This window comes from Dipodomys merriami, unplaced genomic scaffold, assembly GCF_024711535.1.
Source record: "Dipodomys merriami isolate MVZ:Mamm:240054 unplaced genomic scaffold, mDipMer1.0.p SCAF_1, whole genome shotgun sequence".
NCBI lineage: Eukaryota > Metazoa > Chordata > Mammalia > Rodentia > Heteromyidae > Dipodomys > Dipodomys merriami.
The window spans coordinates 99,329,859-99,351,968 of NW_027202270.1; the positions used below are offsets into that span (position 1 = coordinate 99,329,859).

At 36.7% G+C, this 22,110-nt stretch overlaps 1 protein-coding gene across 6 annotated transcripts in view; it reads left to right on the top strand.

Moving 5' to 3' along the window:
• Positions 1-4,877: 4,877 nt before the first annotated feature.
• Positions 4,878-22,110, top strand: part of Nubpl (NUBP iron-sulfur cluster assembly factor, mitochondrial) — a 206,886-nt gene continuing 189,653 nt past the window's right edge. For 3 of the 6 annotated variants that reach the window (XM_070026435.1, XM_070026433.1, XM_070026438.1), the window contains exons 1-2: positions 4,878-5,003; positions 5,472-5,619. In XM_070026435.1, coding sequence (XP_069882536.1) covers positions 4,896-5,003; positions 5,472-5,619 — 256 coding nt within the window. In that variant the 5' untranslated portion in view covers positions 4,878-4,895. Of the gene's footprint in view, positions 5,004-5,471; positions 5,620-11,016; positions 11,052-22,110 lie in introns of those variants that run through there. The other 3 variants (XM_070026436.1, XM_070026439.1, XM_070026441.1) reach the window with 3 other exon arrangements.

The window sequence follows — 22,110 nt, forward strand, 5'->3', positions numbered from 1 at the left end:
CTTAACTGACAAAAAAAAAAAAAAGCATAATAAGAACTACAGTACTCTAATTTTTCCTTTTATTTAGAAACGTTTACAATAGTGGATTGTTACTATTCTTTTCTGGCTTATAAATATGAAATTAAGGATTTGATAAATTTTATAAAATAAGTGAATTATTGGCATTCAAATAATAGCTTTTAATAACTCCTAGCAAAGGTTTAAACTTTGAGAAGGATTTTCTTAGCAAAATGTTATTTTTTTCCCATAAAACATAAAAAGTAATTGTCTATAAGAAACTATTCCTTGTCTATATGGTCTTATTAAAATCTGGGTTACTGATATAAGTTATTTTTTTGCTGACGAGCAAATCACTGCACATTTGGTGGTTTAAAAACATATATTTATTATCACACTATTTCTGGGGGTCAGGGACCTGGGTACAACTTCATAGTCTTTTGCTTCATTATCGCTCACAGGCTTCCATCAAGTGGTCAGGCAGAGCTGGAGTTTCACTTAAAATCTCAACTGAAAAGAATTCAATTCCAACCTTACATGGTTAGTGACAGATCCTTTCAGACTGTGAGATTGAGGGCCTCAGTTTTTGTTTTGTTTTGTTTTTTTGCTATGAACTATTCCTGTCACCTGGGGTTTTCCACAGGTCTGTTTGCAAATGGAAACTTGTGTCAGGAAAGTTGGCTGATGATCTAACAAGACAGAAGTTGTAGTCCTATATGTACAGTAATCCCCCAAAGGTCCCCTGTTAACTTTGTTTTATTCCATTGTTTTGAAGCAAGTTACAGGTCCTACTCACTCTCAGGGGGAGGGATTATAAGGGTACAAATATAAGGCTGTCTTAAAGTCTGTGTGACATAGATGCTTGACATATGGCATAGTCAAGGAAAGAGAAATCTTAACTCAGGGCTGTGGATGTGGCTCAGTGATAAGAGTGCTTGCCTAGTATGCTGATGGTCCTGAGTTTGTTCTCCAGCATCATAAAGCAAAGCAACAAAATTCCTAACATATTAGGAGGATTTTTGAGTTTAAGTTCTGACTGTGATGAAGAGTGCAATCTTGTCTCAACAAACGAAACAACAAGAGAAACAAAAACGAAAACAAAAAGCTCTAGATGCTCAATAACAAATCATTCCATTAACTTAGAAAATTACAAGGAAAGCAATACCAAAGAAGGTTTTGAAGTAAGGACATTAGGAAACAGGATTTAGGTCTATTCTAGCTGCTGCTAAGAATGTGAATTTTTGTTATCTCCACCATTTCATGGCAAATGTTTGCAATGATTGAAGGTTGGAGGTTTGAATTATGCCCAGAGGTTCAAGAGGTTATAGAAACCTGTTTCTTAGGGTCTGGGAAGTTGGCTCAGTGATAGAGCGCTTGCCTTGCATGCCTGAAGCCCTGGGTTCGATTCTTCAGCATCACATAAGCAAAAAGAAAAAAGCCAGAAGTGGCGCTGTGGCTCAAGTGGTAGAGCGCTAGCCTTGAGCTGAAGAGCTGAAGGACAGCGCCCAGGCCCAGAGTTTAGGCCCCACAACTGGACCAAAAAAAAAAAAAAAGGAAACCTATTTCATAGATATTTCAATTCTGCTTATATATTTTTATTGTCTATCTGTTTCATATCTCCTGTTTTTCCTCAACTCATCCCTATTCCTTCACACCCTTCAATAACCCATAAAAATACTTTTTATGTCTTCTTTGGAACCTTGATGAGCTATATGAACCTTTTCCTGAATGGAAAATTTTAAGGTACTCAAATAAATTTGCTTTAATTTTTCCTGAGTTTGGATTGATCAAAATTGATATAATAGAGTCATCGATATAATAAAGTTTCTGCCTTTCATTAACTGACAAGACTCTATTGGGTATCTAAAAGAACTGGCAGGAATAACCAGCTATGAAATGACTTAGAACAATGAAACTACTTAGAGCAGATATTTTTGATGCAAAACCTTATTCATCTGTTTTAAGAATAAGCAAAACTAGAAAAGCATAAAACAGGAGCGATAAGTAGTTGTGATTTCAGTAGCATTTTGATTGTCAAAGTATGGTTGGTAAATGGATTGGCATATGATTGAAAGTAGGTTTATTAGTTAATATCATTACTGCTCAGGAAAATCCCATTTGCAAAAGGTAATTTGTTTAAGCTACTGAAGAAGCAGCTGTGGGCAATGTACAAAAATCTCACGTGTCATGGTGGTTCATAAAAATTGCAACACTTAAAGGATCAACAGAGCTGTGTGGAAGGTAGAAAACAAAAAAAGTTGTACTATTTGTGTGTATGTGGTGAAGAGGATTGGACACAGGGTCTCAGGTATGCTAGGCAAATAGTCTGCCACTGAGCTATGTCTCCAGCCCCAGAGTTCATTCTGTAAATTTGCCAGTCTATCACAGAATATTATTATAGTCCTTATTGTTTCTATTTGTAATGTCTAAATCAAAATATAGAATGCACTTTGAAAGATTATAGTAAGTTTATCATTTATATAAATAGATTAAATAAATTTTGGATCTGCTAAGTTTATATATATGATGTTTAATATTTTTATGTATGATTAACACATATCATTGTGTATGTAATAATATTTTTATGTATGATCAGCTCTTCACTAGGAAGGGATAATAAATGGCTTAACAAGATTTGGTACTAGATCACCCAGTAGAATGCAATATTGTCTAAGTCACATTATAAGTCGCCCTCACATTCTGGCAGCAGTGTAAAATGGACAAAAATACGTTATCTTCCTGCCTACAGAAAATAGAACTTCACATTTGCCCAGTGAAGGTATGGTATCTTGATGAGGCTCTGCTGTGTCATCATCCTTGGTATGTCCTCTAAGATACAAACATGAAACTTCTCCCCTGAATAGATAATGAAGTCAGATTTTAGCAAAGCCTAGTAGAAACGATGTGGTAAGGTTATCTCAAAGACAGAATTGAAGAGTAGGAAGGGCTTAGCTGAAAGAATGTGTGTTCAGTAGTAGAGAATAATGGAACACAGGAATTTGAGGCTTTGTGTGACAAATAGTTCTGAATTCTGATGGTGTGGGCTTCTACTTCAGTACAGGATCATCCTCCAGGCTTTTAACACAATAATGTAACGCTACTGAGCTATAAAGGGAAGACTGTGGCCCTGGTGCAAGGATTCAGTTTATCTTATAAATAATAAATTCAAATGTCAAATCACCCATCCAGCTTCAGATACTGGTGTTTAGAAACATCATGTCACATTCTAGATGTGGGTTTTTAGTCATTTGTATATTTTCTGAAATATATCCAGCATAATAATATATATTTTTGTTTTGGGGCAGTTCTGCGGATTGAACTCAGGTTCTTTGTACCATTTGAGCCACCCTTCTTTTGCTTTTAGTTATTTTAAAGATAGGATCCTACTTTTCCACTTTTTTTTTTTAACCTGTGTTGGTCTTAAAGCAAGATCCTTTCATCTCCACCTCCCAAGAAGCTGGATGGTACCCGACTATGGTACCATTTTTTTTGATACAGAAAAAATTGTGGGCAGGAGGTGGGGGTAGGGTGTTGCTCATACTTGTAATCCTAGATACTCAGGAGGCTGAGATTTGAGCATCATGATTCAAAGACAGCCCAGGCAGGAAAGTCTGTGAGACTCTTATCTGCAATTAACTGCCAGAAAACCGGAAGTGGTGCTATGGCTCAAAGTGGTAGAGCGCTAGTCTTGACCAAAAAGTTCTCAGGGAGAGTGCCCAAAGCCCAGGTTCAAGCCCCATGACCGACAACAAACAGACAAACAAGATTGTTCCTTTATCTTTGAGTTGTCAAAGTTAGATTACCTTAGGATGGGACAACTCTGGCAAAAACAATAGTTTTTAAGACCTAAATTATGATATAAAAACACATTTTCTTATTTTAAGATTACATTTCACTAAAGCAGTAGAGAAATCTAAACTTGTTTTGTATACAAGGGGTATATTTATCTCATATAACAAATTCAAATGTCTGGATAAACTTAATGCAATAGATCCATATTGTCATATTTTTTGGCAAAAAGTTAATTCTCTTTGTCTCATCATCTTGGCAATGGTATTCCCAGGTCCCCCCCTCACAGCACAAGATGGTGCTGCACCTGCAGGCATCAAGATGATAGGATAAATTAGTCCATAACCCCCAAAGAACCTGAATTAAGATTAATTTTTCACTACTTTTACAGAACTTTATAGAGTAATAGAGCTGGGTGACAGTGGCTTACCTCTAGCTACTCATGAGGCTGATATCTGAGGATTAGAGTTCAAAGCCAGCCTGGGCAGGGAACTCTGTGAAACCCTTATCTCCAATTAACCACCAAAAAGCTGGAAGTGGAGCTGTGGTTCAAGTGGTAGAGCGCTAGCCTACCAGTTGAGTGAAAAAAAGTTCAGGCACAGTACTGTGGTTCTGAATTCAGGCCTGGCACACACACACACACACACACACACACACACACACACACACACACACACACACACACACACACAAACTAGTCAAATAATCAGGACTCTTTTGGATATTCAGTGTAACATCAAGTCTCTAAAACTTTCCCCGAGGCCCGGTTTTGTTACTAATAAGAGGAGGCTCAGTGGTAGCAGGTTTGCCTTGGCCTGTCCCCATCACCGCTAAAATGAACCAAAACAAAAACGTACAATCGATCTTTCTTCTCTGGGACTCCCTGTAAGCATAAAACGAGATGCTCCATGTGAAAAGATCTGAGCATGTTGCCACATGCTGGAAACTTGGGGGAGAAGCTGGACCGCGACTGATTGAGTTCCTGGGCAGAATAAACCCAGACAAGGCCGGTCGCTAAGGGAAGGAAGCCGTGGGTTGCCATGTGACGTCATTACCTCGCGTCCGCGACGCGTCGTTTCCGGGCAGGGCTTGGGGCCGAACTCAGCGCCATGAGCGCTTGGCGGCACTGGCTGCTCTTGCGTGGGATGTTGCTTTGGGGTGATAGTGGAGCCGCTGTCCTGCCTGGGAGAAGCGGAATCTGGGCAGCTCGGCGCCAGGTCCGTGGTGCTGCCGAGCAGGAGGAGGGGCGGGGCGGTGTGGTTGGAAGGCCGGGCTGCAGGTCTCTTGGGCTTGGCCTCAGGCCCGGGACTGAGTCCCTCGTGGGCCCGCGCCCACGCCGAGCCTCGAGTGGCCGCGTGTGCTGCCCTTTCTCGCTTTTCTGTGCGTAGAACCAGGGTGGGGCTAGCAGGCTCGAACATGGATGTGTGTAGCGTGCACGTAGCTTTCTTGGTAGTATATTTTGTAATATATGCAATAAAGAGGAGGAAAACTCGTGGAGTACTGAAACAACTTACTTTCCATGTTAGAAAAGCATAGAAAAGCCAACGTATCCCGTTATGATGTTCAGTGTAAGCAATGCATCTTTTCAGTTAGGATCAATCACAACAGGTAAAATGGCTCTTTAAAGCTTAATACTGAAGAAAGGCTTATTTAAAATGATTATCTTGTTTTATTTATTTTTAAAGTTATCTGGCGCTGAGAGTGATACTCTAAAACAAAGAAGAGCACAAATCATGTCCCGAGGACTTCCAAAACAGAAACCCATAGAAGGTGTTAAACAAGTTATAGTTGTGGCTTCTGGAAAGGGTGGAGTTGGAAAGTCTACCACAGCAGGTATTACAGGATATTAATTATGATCCTGATTTTTTAACCAGTTAGCTGATGCATATTCTTCATTTGTCGTTTTTCTTTGTAAGCTTAGAATTTGTGATATTTGGATAATAAGGATCCAGATTGTCTACTCAAAGTAGGTGGTCAAGTTGTCCAGAAGAATTACAGTTTACGTAACTGTGAAGATGATAACCTTTCAAGTTGATTTTACAAATTAAGCAAACTAGTCATCCCAGTGTCTACTCCATAGTAAGCACTTTTTAAAAAAATACTTAGTAACTGTAATACTGAGTTCAAAATTTCCAGTATTTATTAATGTGCACATAGCTGTATTGTTACTTGCAGTGAGATTGTTGTTATTGTGACCTTTTTGCAGTTAACAATCATGTAATTTTCACTATTTGCAAAGTCAAATTAATAAAAAACTAATAATTAGAAAATGCTTGAAAAAGGTTAGCATTGTTTTACTTATTTAAAATGTCATTTATAACTGTCTCTTTTAAATTAATATACTATGAACAGACTTCTTTTTTGGTGGCCCTTTCTTATTTATCTAGACTTGTCACTGAAGTGCTGCTTTTAGAGCCCATAATAAAAGTGCCATCAGAAATGGAAAAGTTAACAGCCAAGATTAATAATTACTTACAAAAACTTGCTTAGGAACCTTTCTCAAAAGATTATTGTAGTGTAATAATGTGTAAGGGAAATTCTTCCCAGAAACTCTTCACTAGAAATAATGACTTCTTTTATTCAGCTTTACTGACAAATGGTATGTCTATTAAAGTTGTAAAACTGATATGTTGTTATATATATATGTTATGAAATGTTTCCACAATCATGAAATGTTTCCACAATCATGCTAGATAACATATCCATCATCTCACCTAGTTGCTTTTTGGTGTATGTGATGAGAATACTTCACAGTATTATCTTAATGAATTTCAAATATAGGATACATTATTGTTAGCTATATTTATGCTATATATTACTTATTCATAGCTGCATATATATACTTTAGCTTTATTATACCTTTAAGCTTATTTAATTTGGAATCACAAAGCAATCACATCTTATAATGACCTCACATTGAATTTTTAAGCATTTTAATAGGAATGCTTGCTAATTCAGATCATACTGAAGCAGTTTTTAAGTTATTTAAAAATGATTTTCTTTACTATATTTTGTTTTGTTAATTTTGTCCTAGACCAATAAGATTTTAAAAAATTGACTTTTTTCTAAACGATTAACTTAAAGTAATAAAGCATGTATTGACATGAAATTTCTTCAGTTCCATTGAAGTCCAAGACATTTTGAAATAAGAAATACCAGGTACAGAATTCTGTGTATGTCACTGGAGCTCTTGTGTTGTGGTTTAGTCCATACTTTGGTTATAACAGTTTTACTGTTGTGTAACCAGCTACAAGTCTACAATATTGTTATCAGCTCCATTCATTTTCCTTCCTTATTACTTAAAGGGAGCCATGGAAGAGTTTGTCAGATGTTTTGAAGGAATTAACATGTATCAACTATTTGTAATGTATGTCTTAGCTATTACTATTTGATATCTACAGTCTAATTAAGAATGACTAATGATTCTTAATTGATTTTTACTTTCTTAATACTTTGATTCTAGAATATGCCTCTTTCTTTAAAAAAAATGGACTAGAGTACATTGATTTGTTTTTAATGGTGTGAACCTTTTTACATGCATTGTGATTACTTGGAGTAAAGATGGGAAATTTTTTTATTTTTTATTTTTAAAGAATATTTATTATTGTCAATTTGTAGTATAACAAATCTCGATCAATATCACCCTTTTCATTATTTTTTCTTTTCTTATAAAGATGATAGATAGAGGGGTTACAGTTATATAAGTAAGGTAATGAGTACATTTCTTTTCCAATAGTGTTACCTCTTCCCTCATTTTCTTCCATTTTCCCTCACCTCCAAATTGTGAAGTTCATTTCCAACATAGTGTCTAGTGAGTATTACTGTTGCATTGGTCACCCTTTGTCTACCATTTCTATGATTCCCTTTCTCTTCCCCAAATCAGATAAATTTATGTACAAGACAAAGGGTACTGAAAACAGAGGACCACAAGGAATTAACCATGGGGATGGGGTTATGGAAGAACAAAGAAATAACTGTAAACCATACACTAAAAGAAAAATGAAAAAATGGGGGGGGGGAACCTCTTATTTCCATAGCATGGAGTTCATTTAAATTACCATCATTTTATATGGTCATATAGCTATCGGGCCATTGTGATCCTCTCCTAGGACCATATACTAATTATTACAAATGAGCAAAACCATGAAGCCTATAGTTCTTTGGGTCTGGTTTAGTTCACTTAATATGACTTTTTTCCAAGTCTTTCCATTTCCTTATGAATGGAGTAATGCTACACTTTCTAATGGAAGCATAGAATTCCACTGTGTAATATCATCCTTTTTTATCATTATCCCTCATCTCTTCCAACCCATCTATCCCCTTAATTTTCCTATCTCCATTTTACATATGAACATTGAATATAATTACTGAATTCACCCACTCTTCCTCTCTTCACTCATCTGCTCCCCTCCCTTGACCTCTCTCCCTCCTTTTTGTTAGACCATAAGTTAGCTGTTCAAAGGAGTTACACTATTGAAATCCTGCCCTGTTTATGCTATGCTCCAATTAATATGTTTGTATATATATGACCCTGTATATGTTTACATATATATTTATAATTCATATATATTCCAACTTCCACATTTGAGAGAAAGCATGCAACCTATTTTCACTGAACCTGACTTACTTCAATTAATGTAATTTTTTCCAGAGCCATCCATTTCCCTGAAAATGACATAATATTCTTTCTGATGGATGAGTAAAATTTCATTGTACATATGCCACATTTTCTTCATCCATTAATCCATTAAAAGGCATCTGTGCTGTTTCCATAACTTAGCTACAATGCATAGTGCAGCAATGGACCTGGTTGTGCAAGTATCTTTATTGTAAGATGGGAAATTTTTTCATGATCATGGCCATAAGTTCTTCAGGTTTTGTGTAATGCAGTTTGTTATCTGTAGAGTATTCCTTGTTAAAAACGAATTGTTGGGGCTGGGAAGGTGGCTCAGTGGTAGAGCACTTGCCTTGCATGCTCGAGGCCCTGGGTTCGATTCCTCAGCACCACATAAGCAAAAAGAAAAGCCGGAAGTGGTGCTGTAGCTCAAGTGGTAGAATGCTAGCCTTGAGCTGAAGAGCTGAGGGACAGCGCCCAGGCCCAGAGTTCAGGCCCCACGACTGGACTCAAAAAAAAAAAACCAAAAAACCCCCGAATTGTTCATTGCTTTTAGCTGGAAGATACAAACTTTTGCCATGGAATGGGAAAGCATTTAAATAGGACCATATGTGACAAAGTGTACAGATTGTGACACAGAGTAGATGCTTTGGTAATTGTCCCTTAACTTTTTTGTTGGTACATATATTATGCTATTATATATTTCATGTATTCATCTTTATTGACAAATACTGTAATCTATTCAAGCTGCAGAACTGACTTATTGAACTCATAGTCTATGCTTTTTCATAATAGTTCTTTTAGAAATAGGCTATATCTACTTGGGCATGCTCACTTAAGCTTATAATCCTAGGTACATGGGAAATGGAGATAGATAGATGGATTGTAGCTCATGACCAATCTGGGCATGAAATTTTGCAAGACTTCATCTCAAGCAATGTCTGAGCACAACAGGTCTGTTTTCCTGGAAACATAGCACAAACAAGAGGGTTGTGGTCCATGGAGGCTGGGATGTAAAACCCCAGTCATTTTCTATCATGGAAATAACGAATGCAAAAAGGGGCTGTGAGAGTGGCTCAAGTGGTAGATAGTTGCCCTCATAGCAATCACAAGGCCCTTAATTTTAAACTTTAATACTGCCATCCCAAAGGATGTAGATTATGTCTATATATTTCTTTTGATATTATATTTCCTGTGTGTACTCCTGTTTACTATTTCATAATACTGTTTGGATATACACTCACACATACACATATATATGTATATATTTGCTAGTGATGTTTTGGATTAGAATGATGACTTTTGATGACTATAAACATATTATGTGCTTCTATTGTTTAAATGCAGTTAGAATCTAACTTTAAGATGGCCTATTCTCCAACAGTTTGTTTAAAAGTTAGATTGTGCTTCATTATATAGATTCAGATTTATTTTTTAATTTATCAAATTCCATGCCCTAGGGTAAACACTTTACATATGGTGTTTTATTTTATCCTTAAAATAGTTATGAAGGAAGGATTATATTTTACAAAGGAGGAGGAAATGATTGACAAGGAAAATAACTTAGTCACTTTTATATACACCAGAAGGCAGAGGAGTTGGAATTTGATTTAGGTTAGCCTTAAAATTCATGTTGTGCTAGGGCTTGAACTCCAGCCCTCATACTCTCATTTGCCTTGTTTGCTGAGAACTGGCATGTACAACTTGAGACATGCTTTCAGTTCTGGCTTTCTTCTGACTAATTGGAGATAAGAGCTTTATGGATTTGTATGCACTGACTAGCTTTGAACTGAGTTCCTTGGATTTCAGCCTCCAGAGTAGCTAGGATTATAGCCATGGCCACCCAGTGTCCTGCCAAATTTATGTTCTTTACTACTTTATTTTCTTTTTTCTTGTCTCCCTATTCTCCTATTGATCAATTCTTAACTACTTTAAAGGAAACAACTCCAACATAATTTATAGCCATGCTCTGTAAGGAAATGTGATTCATAGTAGCAGGGTCTGTTTATTTAGTCAGTCTTGGAAATAGATTACTTTAGGACCATTGGTCTCAGATGTAGCATTTTACCATTGCTGAGCTAAAAACACCTTGTGATTCTTCCTTTCTACCTCTCTGCCTCTGGAATTTACTGGTGTGGGCAATTTGGGAAATATTCTATACATATTTCTATCCTCTCTTCCCTTTGTGTACAGTGGCCCATCCTTTGTATACACTTGTACTTATAAAGATTATTGGAACTCCTAAAATGCTAGCATTTATTTTAAAATGTTAGTAGAATCATATTTATTTTTATTTATCAAATGAGGTTATTTTTTCTGTGAAATATGTTTTTGAAAATAATTATATATTTCACTGACATTTAAAAAACACTAGGTGGATGTTTGAACAAAATTGTAAGATAGTATAAAATTTAAAATGTTAATTTTAGGGTAGACATCTATTGGTACTTGCAAAATTACTTTCATTTTTTTTCTCTTTTTGTTTTCTGAATTCTCTCCATATCCTTGTTCTTTACAAATAAGGGAGATGCATTAAAATATTCTCGGTTTTGGAGGTACAGTTAATTTTCATAGAAGAAAAGTTAGTAAATTTATTTTTTTTCTGTTTCTTTTAGTGAACCTGGCACTTGCACTGGCAGCAAATGATTCGGTATGTGTTGATTAATAGAAATATTAATTTTATTTAAGGCAATGATAAAGGATTTACTATTAATCTGCCAGAAGTGATGTAGTATATTTTCAATTGCATGTCTTTAAGGAACTACAAATGCTGTCATTAGTGGTGTCATATAGTGATGATGGTATATTTAAGTATTAATCTTAGATTGTTTGCTTGGTATTCCACAAAGACTCTCATGTTCATGTATAGAGGCCATTTTTCACTACTATGTTCTGTATAAATATTCTGGGTTCACTTTGGTAAGTGTTAATAATTGAGGTTTTTTTTTTTTTCTTTTTCATTTTTTGCCAGTCTTGGGGCTTGAACTCAGGGCTGGACACTGTCCCTAAGCTTCTTTTTGCTCAAGGCTAGCGCTCTACCACTTGAGACACAGTGCCATTTCTGGCTTTTTCTTTTTATGTGGTACTGAGGAATAGACCCAGGGCGTCATGCATGCTAGGCAAGTACTCTATCCCAAATCACATTCCCAGCCTCACTTTTTTCTTTGTTTTTTGTTTCTTAAAATTTTTTTTTATTGTCAAAGTGATGTACAGAGGGGTTACAGTTACATAAATAAGGTAATAAGTACATTTCTTGTCAAACATGTTATCCCTTCCCTCATTTTTCTCCTACTTTTCCTTCCCCCTACCCTTCCTACCCCCAAAAGGGTTTTTCTTTTAAGGTAAAAGATATTTTCAAACGGGCTGGGAAGGTAGCTCAGCGGTAGAGTGCATGCCTTGCAAGCATGAGGCCCTGGGTTCAATTCCTCAGCACCACATAAACAGAAAAAGCCGGAAGTGGCACTGTGGCTCCAGTGGTAGAGCGCTAGCCTTGAGCTGAAGAGCTGAGGGACAGCGCCCAGACCCAGAGTTCAGGCCCCATGACTGGCAAAAAAAAAAAAAAAAAAAGATATTTTCAAAGTACTGTTAGTCCATTTAAATAGAATATGTATGCAAAATAAGAGGGAAGGCTCATGCATCCCCTTTTATATCAAAGGACTAACTGTAGTTGGTAGTTTTATATATGTCTTTTTAAGCTCCTTTTTTCTCTTTATATAAATTTTATAGTACACATGTATATGTAAGTTCATGTATCTTCCTATGATATACCTCATTCTTTCAATTTTTTAAAATACAATTGTTATTATGTTGTACAAAGGGCTTACTGTTTTTTTTTATTTATTTGTTTGTTTCTTTGTGCTGGTCCTAGGGTCTACATGCAGGCTGTGAGCTTTTGTGCTCAAGGCTAGCACTCTACCACTTGAGCCTTAGCACTACTCTTAGCTTTTTTTGAGTAGTTTATTGGCAATAAGAATCTTTGGGACTTTTCTGCCCAGACCTTTTGGGTTTGAACTTGGATCTTCAGATCTCAGCCTCCTGAGTAGCATTACAAGCATGAGCCACCTGTGTCCAGTGGTATCTCTCATTCGTAATGATGGCTATATTCACAGTTGTCTATAAAATATAAAACCAATTTTTTGAATGAAATATTTAGTTTGTTTCTTTTTTCTTTTTAATTTTTTTCCAGTCTGGGCTTGAATTCAGGGCCTGGGCACTATCCCTGAGCCTCTTTGTGTTTAAGGCTAGTGCTCTACCACTTGAGTCACAGCACCACGTCTGGATTTTTATGTATAGTTTTATGGTACTAGGATTTGAATTCCAATCTTCATGCTTCCTAACCAGACATTCTGCCATGTTCCTAGTCCTACTGTGGAATTCTTATGAAATATTTTTTACATACTGTATAATGATATTTTTGTGGGATAGGTTTCTGGAAGCAGCACCACTATGTCTCAAATGGTAGGCACATTTTAAATTGTTTATATGTATTCCTGAAATTTTGGTTTATTTTTATTTAATCTTTAGCATTTAGGAATACCTCTTTTTATAGTTGCATAAATCTTAAGCATTATTATTTTTTATATGTTTAAAATACAATAAAAATAAACATTGAACATATTATAGAATTCCAAAAACTTACTAGTTGATAAAAATTCACTTACCTATTTCAGTACTGATCTTAACTTATCTTTCAAACTTACTTTGTACAATATAGGCAAGAATCACTTAATGTGTTAGTCTATATCTGTGCTTCTAACAAATTTTCTACCACTGCTATGCATTTAGTTGTTCCCAATAGTTAGCACATGGGGAAAAATAATGTATATTATTTCTACAAATTTAATATTGGTATAGGGAGTCCAGAGTCTGATAGACTTCAAAATTAGGCTTGTAGAGAACATGCCTTTTGATATTTACCCCTTTGTTATTTCTGGAAATGGGAAAATAATAAAAATTCGTAATATCTAAATTTTATTTGTCATAGAACCAGGTAGCATAAATTGGACTTTTAGAGAGAAAATATAATCATATTTCTTTTAAGTTATGCTTCTGTAATGAGAAAATTCTACTGCAAAGGTATCTTTTTTTCTTTTTAGATTTCGTTTCAACTCTTCCTTTTATAGGGGACCTACTTTCTTATATCTCGTCTTCATTTTTGAATTTAATTTTGCTTTTTAAAGAGAGATCATTGAGTTTTTCTGTGGTTTGGTAGGCAGAATAATGGTCAGCCAAAGATGTCCAAATTGCATTTCAGAGAGCCTGTTAGGATACTTTCATAGCATTTTCTATGTGTAATACATTCCTACTTCTGTCATAAGAAGTTAACAAACAAGTTCAAGTAGGTTTCAGTGAGCTCAAGTTAGGGTGTTGGCAGAATTACACACATTTTGTGAGTCCTCACGTCCCCTTTCCTCTCCTTTTTTTTCTTTCTTTCTTTCTTTCTTTCTTTCTTTCTTTCTTTCTTTCTTTCTTTCTTTCTTTCTTTCTTTCTTTCTTTCTTTCTTTCTCTCTCTCTTTCTTTCTTTCTTTCCTTTCTTTCTTTCTTTCTTTCTTTCTTTCTTTCTTTCTTTCTTTCTTTCTTTCTTTCTTTCTTTCTTTCTTCTTTTCTTTCTTTCTTTCTCTCTTTCTTTCTTTCTTTCTTTCTCTTTCTTTCTTTCTTTTCTTTCTTTCTTTCTTTTCTTTTCTTTCTTTCTCTCTCTCTTTCTTTCTCTCTTTCTTTCTTTCTCTCTTTCTTTCTTTCTTTCTTTCTTTCTTTCTTTCTTTCTTTCTTTCTTTCTTTCTTTCTTTCCTCCTCCTCCTCCTCCTCCCCCTCCCCCTCCCCCTCTCCCTCCCCCTCCTCCTCCTCCCCCTCTCCCTCCCCCTCCTCCTCCTCCTCCTCCTCCTCCTCTTCTTCTTCTTCTTCTTTTTTTGTGCCAGTTGTGGGCATTATCCCTGAGCTTTTCACAGCTCCACTTCCAACTTTTTGGTGGTTGATTGGAGATAAAAGTCTTATGGACTTTCCTGCCCAAGCTGGCTTTGAATGACAATCCTAGATCTCAGCCTTCTGAGTAGCTAACTATGATACAGGGGTAAGCTACTGGCTCCTGGTGTTTGCCCATTTAAAAACTGGATTATTTGTTCTTTTGCTGTTCACTTTTTTCCCGGCTCTTTGTATATTTTTGACATATATTTTTTTTTCTTGGAATATATATATATATATATATATATATATATATATATATATATATATATATATATATATACTTATGTATTTAATAGCTGGTGAATTTTTCTCCATTCTGTGGTTGTCTCTCTTTTTAAAAAAAATTGGTATGGAGGAATTGAACCCAGTGCTTCATGCATGCTAGGCATGCACTCTATTACTAAGACACATTCCCAGAACCATGTGGGTTGTCTCTTGATTCTGATAATTCATCCTTTCCTCCCTCTTTTCCTCCCTTCCTCCCACCTTTCCTTCCTTTTTTTTTGTTTGCTTTTTGTTTTTTGTTTTAGCCAATCCTGGGGTTTGAACTCGGGGCCTGAGTGCTGTCCCTGAGCCTCTTTGTGTTCAAGGCTAGCACTCTGCCACTTGAACCACAGCACCCACTTTCAGCATTTTTCTGAGTAGTTTGTTGGAGATAAGAGTCTCAAGGACTTTGTTGCCCTAGTTGGTTTCCAAGTACAATCCTCAGATCTCAGCCTCCATCAACCACCAGCGCTTGGCTTAATTGTTTCTTTAGATTTGCAGAAACTTTAAAATTTAATGTAGTCCCATTTGTTCATTCTTGTTCCTATTTTCTTGCCAATTGCAGTTCTATTCAGAAAATATTTACCTGTACTGTCTTTTTTTGTAGTAGTTTTAAAATTTTAGGTCTTATATTAAGATCTATGATCCATTTGGAGTTGATTTTTATACAGGGTAGGTGAGAGAGAGGGGTTAAATTTTAGTCGGCTACATACTTTGTTTTCCTCCATACCCCTTTTTGAAAAGGCTTTTTCTTCAATGTATATTTTTGGCTACTTTATAAAAATCAGCTGTGCTTTAAAATTTTTTTTGCATCTTCTATTTTCTTCTATTATTTGTGTCTATATTTGTTTCAATAACATGCTGTTTTTGTTACTATGACTATGCAGGACAGTTTGAAGTCTGTATTGTGATACCTCCAGTGCCGTTCTTTTTGCTCAGGATTACTTTTGCACCTTGAGGTCTTTCATTTTTCTATATAAATTTTAACAAAGAACACATTAGGATTTTGATAGGAAGTACATTGGATCTGTGGCTGGATTGGTAGAGAAGCAGCTGTGAGTGAAAAACCCAAATCATAGGCCCTGAGTTCAAGCCCAGCAATTTTAAAAAAGCTAGATGTGATGGAGCATGTCTGTAGTCCCAGATACCTGGCAGGCTAGGTTGGAGGATCATGGTTTCAAGGCCAGCCTGAGCAAAAGTAAGAGACATTATCTGAAAAACAAACTGAAAAGGAAGAAGACTGTAGCATGACTCAAGTGATTAAGCACTCGCTTGGAGGCCTGAGTTCTTTCCTAGTACTACCAAAAAGCAAAGCAAAACAAAAAAGGTAAAATTATTTCGGGGAGACTCTTTGTATATTGAAGTTATAGGCCATTACTGAATGGTGTGTAGGTTCTCCCTGTTTTTTTTTTTTTTTAAGTCTTTTATTCTTTCTTTTGGGGACACAGATGGGTAATATTGAAGTGAAGAGTTTGCTGATTGTGTGTATTGTGCATCAAATCTTTTTTTTTTTTTTTAAATTGTATTTTATTTTATTTGAGAACATACTGTACAGAGGGGCTACAATTACATGGGCAGGATAATGCATACATTTCTTACCAAGCATTGCAGCCTCCTCCTTTGTTTACCCTTCACTTCCCTTCCCCGCCTCCACCCTCCCCCCACCCATTTTTACCCCCCTCCCCCCTGTGCATCAAATCTTTTATCCAGTGGTATGGTGGAGATGGCTTATACTGACTTGTGAGAACTATTTGTTAAATTTTCAGGCATACTGCAAACCAATCTATCCTATGTTTTTAGGTTGGAATAGGCCATGGTGAAAGTATTTAAATCATGGAAGCTGGCAAACACTGAAAATCAGTCTCCCATTTTTCCCAAGCTGTTGTTAAACAATGGAGAGGAGCACTGAGCCTGGGAGGAAATAAAGGCCAGCTGAAGCTCTGTGAAAACCTAAGTTTATCCATCTCAGTTCCTTTTAGTCCAGCAAGTTTACTGAACACCTATAGCATTCATTGCCAGATACCCTGGGAATATAAAGAAAAATAAACATGTACTGTAGAAACTCATACATTGCTAAGACTACAATTATAAATGCTTTATATATAATGTATATAAATAACTGTGTACATGTTTATATAAGAGTTTGTATAATCTGTGTATATCTTGTTTATTCACCTATCTAATCTATATAACTATGTGTGTATGTAATTTTTTTTCTTTTGAGGGGATGCTACCAATTGAAACTAGGGCCTTTCATATGCCAGACAAGTCCACTGAACTTTATTCCCAGCCCTATCTACATTGTGATAGAATGTATCTGAAACTATTTAGTTTTGTCTGTGAATGAGAAAGTGTTAGTTAAAACAAAATTAGTAAGGTTTTGTTGTTATTCATAACAGAGTAGACACACTGTGTACTCTTAAAGCCAAGGAAAAGAAGACAAGTGTCTTAACATAATGAGATATTCAGACTAAATATAGTACTGAATCTGCCCAAGATGAGTAGCTTTTATTCCAGGGAATCGGTTTTTTTCCCCATATAGCATTTTCATGCATGTAATTATATTTGATTCTCACAGAAAGCTGTAATACACTCCATAAAGTATTTATCACTTTTACAGCCTTCATTGATTGTGCCCTCTCCTTGCCACATTTCATCAGCCAGCAAATATTCTTGTCTGTGTTGCAGTATTTTTCCATATGTATCTTTCTATTTCTACTATTCCCTCTTCAGTTAAGGCTCATGTTCTTTTGGGCTTATTCATCCACTTATGCCTCAAATAGTTATTGAATGCTTCTTCTTTCTTAAGTGCTGTATTAATTTGGAAGATGCAGAAATGAATGAGATACATAGTCCTTGTCTTTGAGGAACTTACACTAGCACACCACTGCAGTGGCCAAGCTTGCCTGTGCTCAAATCCTTCCAGTACATAATGCCAGATTATGTGTAACTATTGGAATCACATAACTCCCTTGCTTAGAGGCATAGCTGACAGACAGCCTTTGTCGATGTTCAAGCAAAGCAGTCCATCATCTGGGTCTAATCTACTTTATAGGCTTATCTTCAATTATTCTTCTAATTGGGTCTTATGCTTTGGTTAATCTGGGTGGCTTGCTGAAGTGAGTCTGGGCTGAATCTGCTCTTTTCTTTAAAGCTTACAGTCTTCATTTTTACTGGAATATTCTCTTCACCTTCTTTCAGCTTTAAATGTCCTTTCAATTGTTTACCTCTATGGCTATGTTAGGGCTTGCACAGGGGTGCTGGTGGAGAGAATTGAACAATGACAGAATCCAGGCTACTCTTTTGATATGAACCTGTGGGCTCCATTCCGCCGCTTAGTTTTCCCTGATGAGCAGTTCAGTGAAGTGTTCCCTGGGTTCCTCTAAAAGGAGTGTCCTTTCTCTATTTTTACTTGTATTATTATTGCATTCATGCAGCAATTCTAGTATATATTTTTTTACAGCAGCACTTTTTTTTTTCTTTTTTCTTTTTGCTGGTCCTGGGGCTTGAACTCAGGGCCAGGTTACTGTCCCTCAGCTTCTGCTCAAAGCTATTTTTTTTTTTTTAACCACTGGAGCCACATCTCCACTTTTTTTTTTTTTTTTAGTAGTTTATTGGAGATAAGAGTCTCATGAACTTTCCTGGGCTGGCTTTGAACTGGAATCTTGAGATAGCAGCTTCCCGAGTAGCTAGCATTACAGGCATGAGTCACTGGTGCCCAGCTAAATAACATTTCTTGAGCATTTATTCGGTTAAGCATTGTTAATAACTGCTTTGTATTGACCAGTTTAATCCTTACAACATAGTTCTCAGTTCATTTTATCTTCACAGTGACTAGTTAATAATAGGTACTATTATAATTCCTGTTGTTGATGAGGAAGCAAAAACACATAGAAATTAATTTGTTCAAGGTCATCTGGGAAATAAATTGCACAAATAAGATTTGAATGACAACCTAGATCTTATATTAGCCTACTACTCCTGCATCTACATTCTTGTAATTAAAAACTCGGTTGTAGGCTAGGCAGCATAGTAAGACCCTATCTTAAACAAGACAGTGTGAGATTGCATGTGCCTGTAGATTTAATTATTTGGTAGACTGAATTAGGAGGGATCACTTGAACCCAGGGGATGGAAGCCAGACAGTGAGACTGACTCTCTCTCTCTCTCTCTCTCTCCCTCTCCCTCTTTCTCTCTCTCTCCCTCACTTGCTCTTGATCTCACTCTTGCTCTCTTGCTCTTTTTTTTGGCAGGGAACTTGAACTTAGGGCCTGAACTCAGGGCCTGGGCTCTGTCCCTGAGCCTCTGTGCTCAAGGCTAGCGCTATACCACTTGAGCCACATTGCCACTTTTGACTTTTTCTTAGTTTATTGGTGATGAGAGATACATGGACTTTTCTGCCTGGGATGGTTTTGAATGGTGATCTTCACATCTCAGTCTCCTGAGTAGCTAGGATTACAGATGTGAGCCACTAGTACTGGACCATTTGTCAGTATTTCTCGTATCTTCTGTGCTCCTGGGACTCTTTTCAAAAAGTTTCTGCATATGCCTATGAGTGCTGATGTTTCTCCTGCTCTCTTTTGCAGTAATCTCAAAATTTCAGGTCTGATGTTGAGGTCTTTGATTCACTTTGAGTTGATATTAGTACATGGTGACAAATAGGGATCCACTTTTAGTTTTCTGCACATAGATGCCCGAATTTCTTTCTTTCTTTTTTTTATTGTGAAAATACTGTACAGAGGGGTTACAATTACATGGGCAAGATAATGAGTACATTTCTTATCAAGCATTGTAGCCTCCTTCTTTGTTTCCCCTTCCCATCCCTTCCCATCCTCCCCTCGCCCCCCCCACCCAATCCTCCCTGCTACCCCCCTCCCCTCCCCACCAAAGTTGTAAAGTTCGTTTTCAACATAACGACTTGTACATCTCATTGTTGCAATGGGTCCACCTGTATCCCTATTTAAACGATTTGTTTTTCCCCTTCCCCTCCACAAATTATATCAACATCCAATACAGTGAAAGCAGGGGTTATACTGTGGGGGAGGGACATACAAAGCAACAAAGAAATAATCTTATAAATGTGTTAGAAACAATCGCAAGAAAGAAAAAAAACCCATTTGAATACATATCTTAGGGTTCATTTCCCTAACATCACCTTATCTGACCTTTTCTGCTTGACTCAGACATATACTAGTTATTGCAAATAAGGGAAACCATGGGACCTATGTTTCTTTGGGCCTGGCTTACTTCACTTAATATAATTTTTTCCAAGTCTTTCCATTTCTTAACAAATGGGGCAATGTCATTCTTTCTGATGGAGGCATAGAATTCCATTGTGTATATATACCACATTTTCTTGATCCATTCATCTACTGAGGGGCATCTGGGTTGGTTCCATATCTTAGCTATAGTAAATAGTGCTGCAATAAACATAGTTGTGCTGGAAGCTTCAGTGTGGTCTTGTTTGTGAACATTTGGGTAAATGCCCAAAAGTGGGATTGCTGGGTCATAGGGGAGCTCTATGTGGAGTCTTTTGAGGAACCTCCATACTACTTTCCAAAGTGGTTGAACAAGTTTACACTCCCACCAACAATGCAGTAAGGTTCCCTTCTGTCCACATCCCCTCCAGCATCTGTTGTTATTAGAGTTCTTGATTTTTGCCATTCTAACTGGGGTGAGGTGGTATCTCAATGTTGTTTTGATTTGCATTTCTTTTATGGCTAGGGAGGTTGAGCATTTCTTCATGTGTCTATTGGCCATCCTTCTTTCTTCTTCAGAGAAGTTTCTCTTTAAGTCTTTTGCCCCCTTATTTATTGGGCAGTTGTTTCTTTGAGGATTTGTTGTTGGGGGATTTAATTTTTGAGTTCCAAGTATATTTTAGATATGAGACCCTTGTCCGTTGTATGGCTAGTGAAGGTCTTCTCCCAATCTGTAGGCTTTCTATTGATCTTGCTAGCTATGTTCTTTGCCATGCAGAAGCTCTGCAACTTCATGCAATCCCATTTGTCCAACCTTTCTTTGATTTGTTGTGTTTCTGGGTCTGTATTAAGAAAATTTCGGTCTGTGCCAAGGAGACCTAGGGTTTCTCCTATTCCATCCTGTAATGTTTTCAGAGTGTCTGCTTTGACTCTGAGGTCTTTGATCCATTTGGAGTTGATTCTGGTGCAGGGTGATATATAAGGATCTAGCTTTAGTTTTCTACAAGTAGTTAACCAATTTTGCCAGCACCATTTACTAAAGAGGCTATCTTTCTTCCATTCTATTTTTTTAGCTCCCTTATCGAAGATTAGATGGCTATAGGTCTGTAGGTTCATTTCTGGGTTTTCAATTCTATTCCATTGGTCCTGAGGTCTGTTCTTGTGCCAGTACCAAGCTGTTTTGATTACTATGGCTTTATAGTAGAGTTTGAAATTTTGGTATTGATATTCCTCCAGCACTGTTCTTTCTGTTGAGGATCGTTTTTGCTATTCGGGGTCTTTTGTTGTTCCATATGAATTTTTGGATTGTCTCTTTTATTTCCTTGAAGAATGAGGTTGGAATTTTGATGGGTATGGCATTGAATTTGTAGATAGCCTTGGGAAGTATTGCCATTTTCACGATGTTGATCTTAGATGCCCGAATTTCTTAACACTAATTATTGAAGAGGCTGTCTTTTTCCCCACTGTATCACTTTGGCTCTCTTTTCAAATATCAGATAACCATAAGTATATGGTTTTATTTCCTGGTAGGTCCATTGATCTTTGGATCTGTTTTTTGTGGCAATACCAAGCTGTTATTGTTATTATAGCTCTGTAGTAGAGCATGAGGTCTGGGATTGTGATGCCAGCAACATTACTTTTTTGCCTTGAATTTTGGCTATTCTAAGTCTGTTGTTGTTCCATATTAAATTTTGGATTTTTTTTCTCTCTCTTGGTAAAGAACTTCATTGGGATTTTGATGGGGATTGCAGTAAATTTGTAGATCCTTTTTGGCAGTATGGCTATTTTTTACAACATTCTTTTGGTAAGCTCTTGATAAATGTTGGCAATAGTCATGGAATATGTTAAGTAAAGAATATACATCCCCCATACTCCCACATAGACAGACAAATATACACAGAAAATTGTAAGAATTGGTTGCATTTTCTATAGTGTGTTCAATGTAATCTATGCTTTTTTACAGCATAATGTATGTGATATGTTATGCTAAGCACAATGACTGATACAATAAGTTCAGAGTTCTATACTGGTAGTTAGATAAAAGTTTTTGTGAATACTAGCACAAAGTAAAAGTTAGTTAATAATTTTTTTTCTTTGTGCTGGTCCTGGGGCTTGAACTCTGGTCCTGATCACTGTTTTTGGGCCTTTTTGTTCAAGGCTTATTACTTTGCCACTTGAACCACATTTTTTTTTTTCTTTTTGGGTCCAGTCATGGGGCCTGAATTCTGGGCCTGGGTGCTGTCCCTCAGCTCTTCAGCTCAAGGCTAGCACACTACTACTTGAGC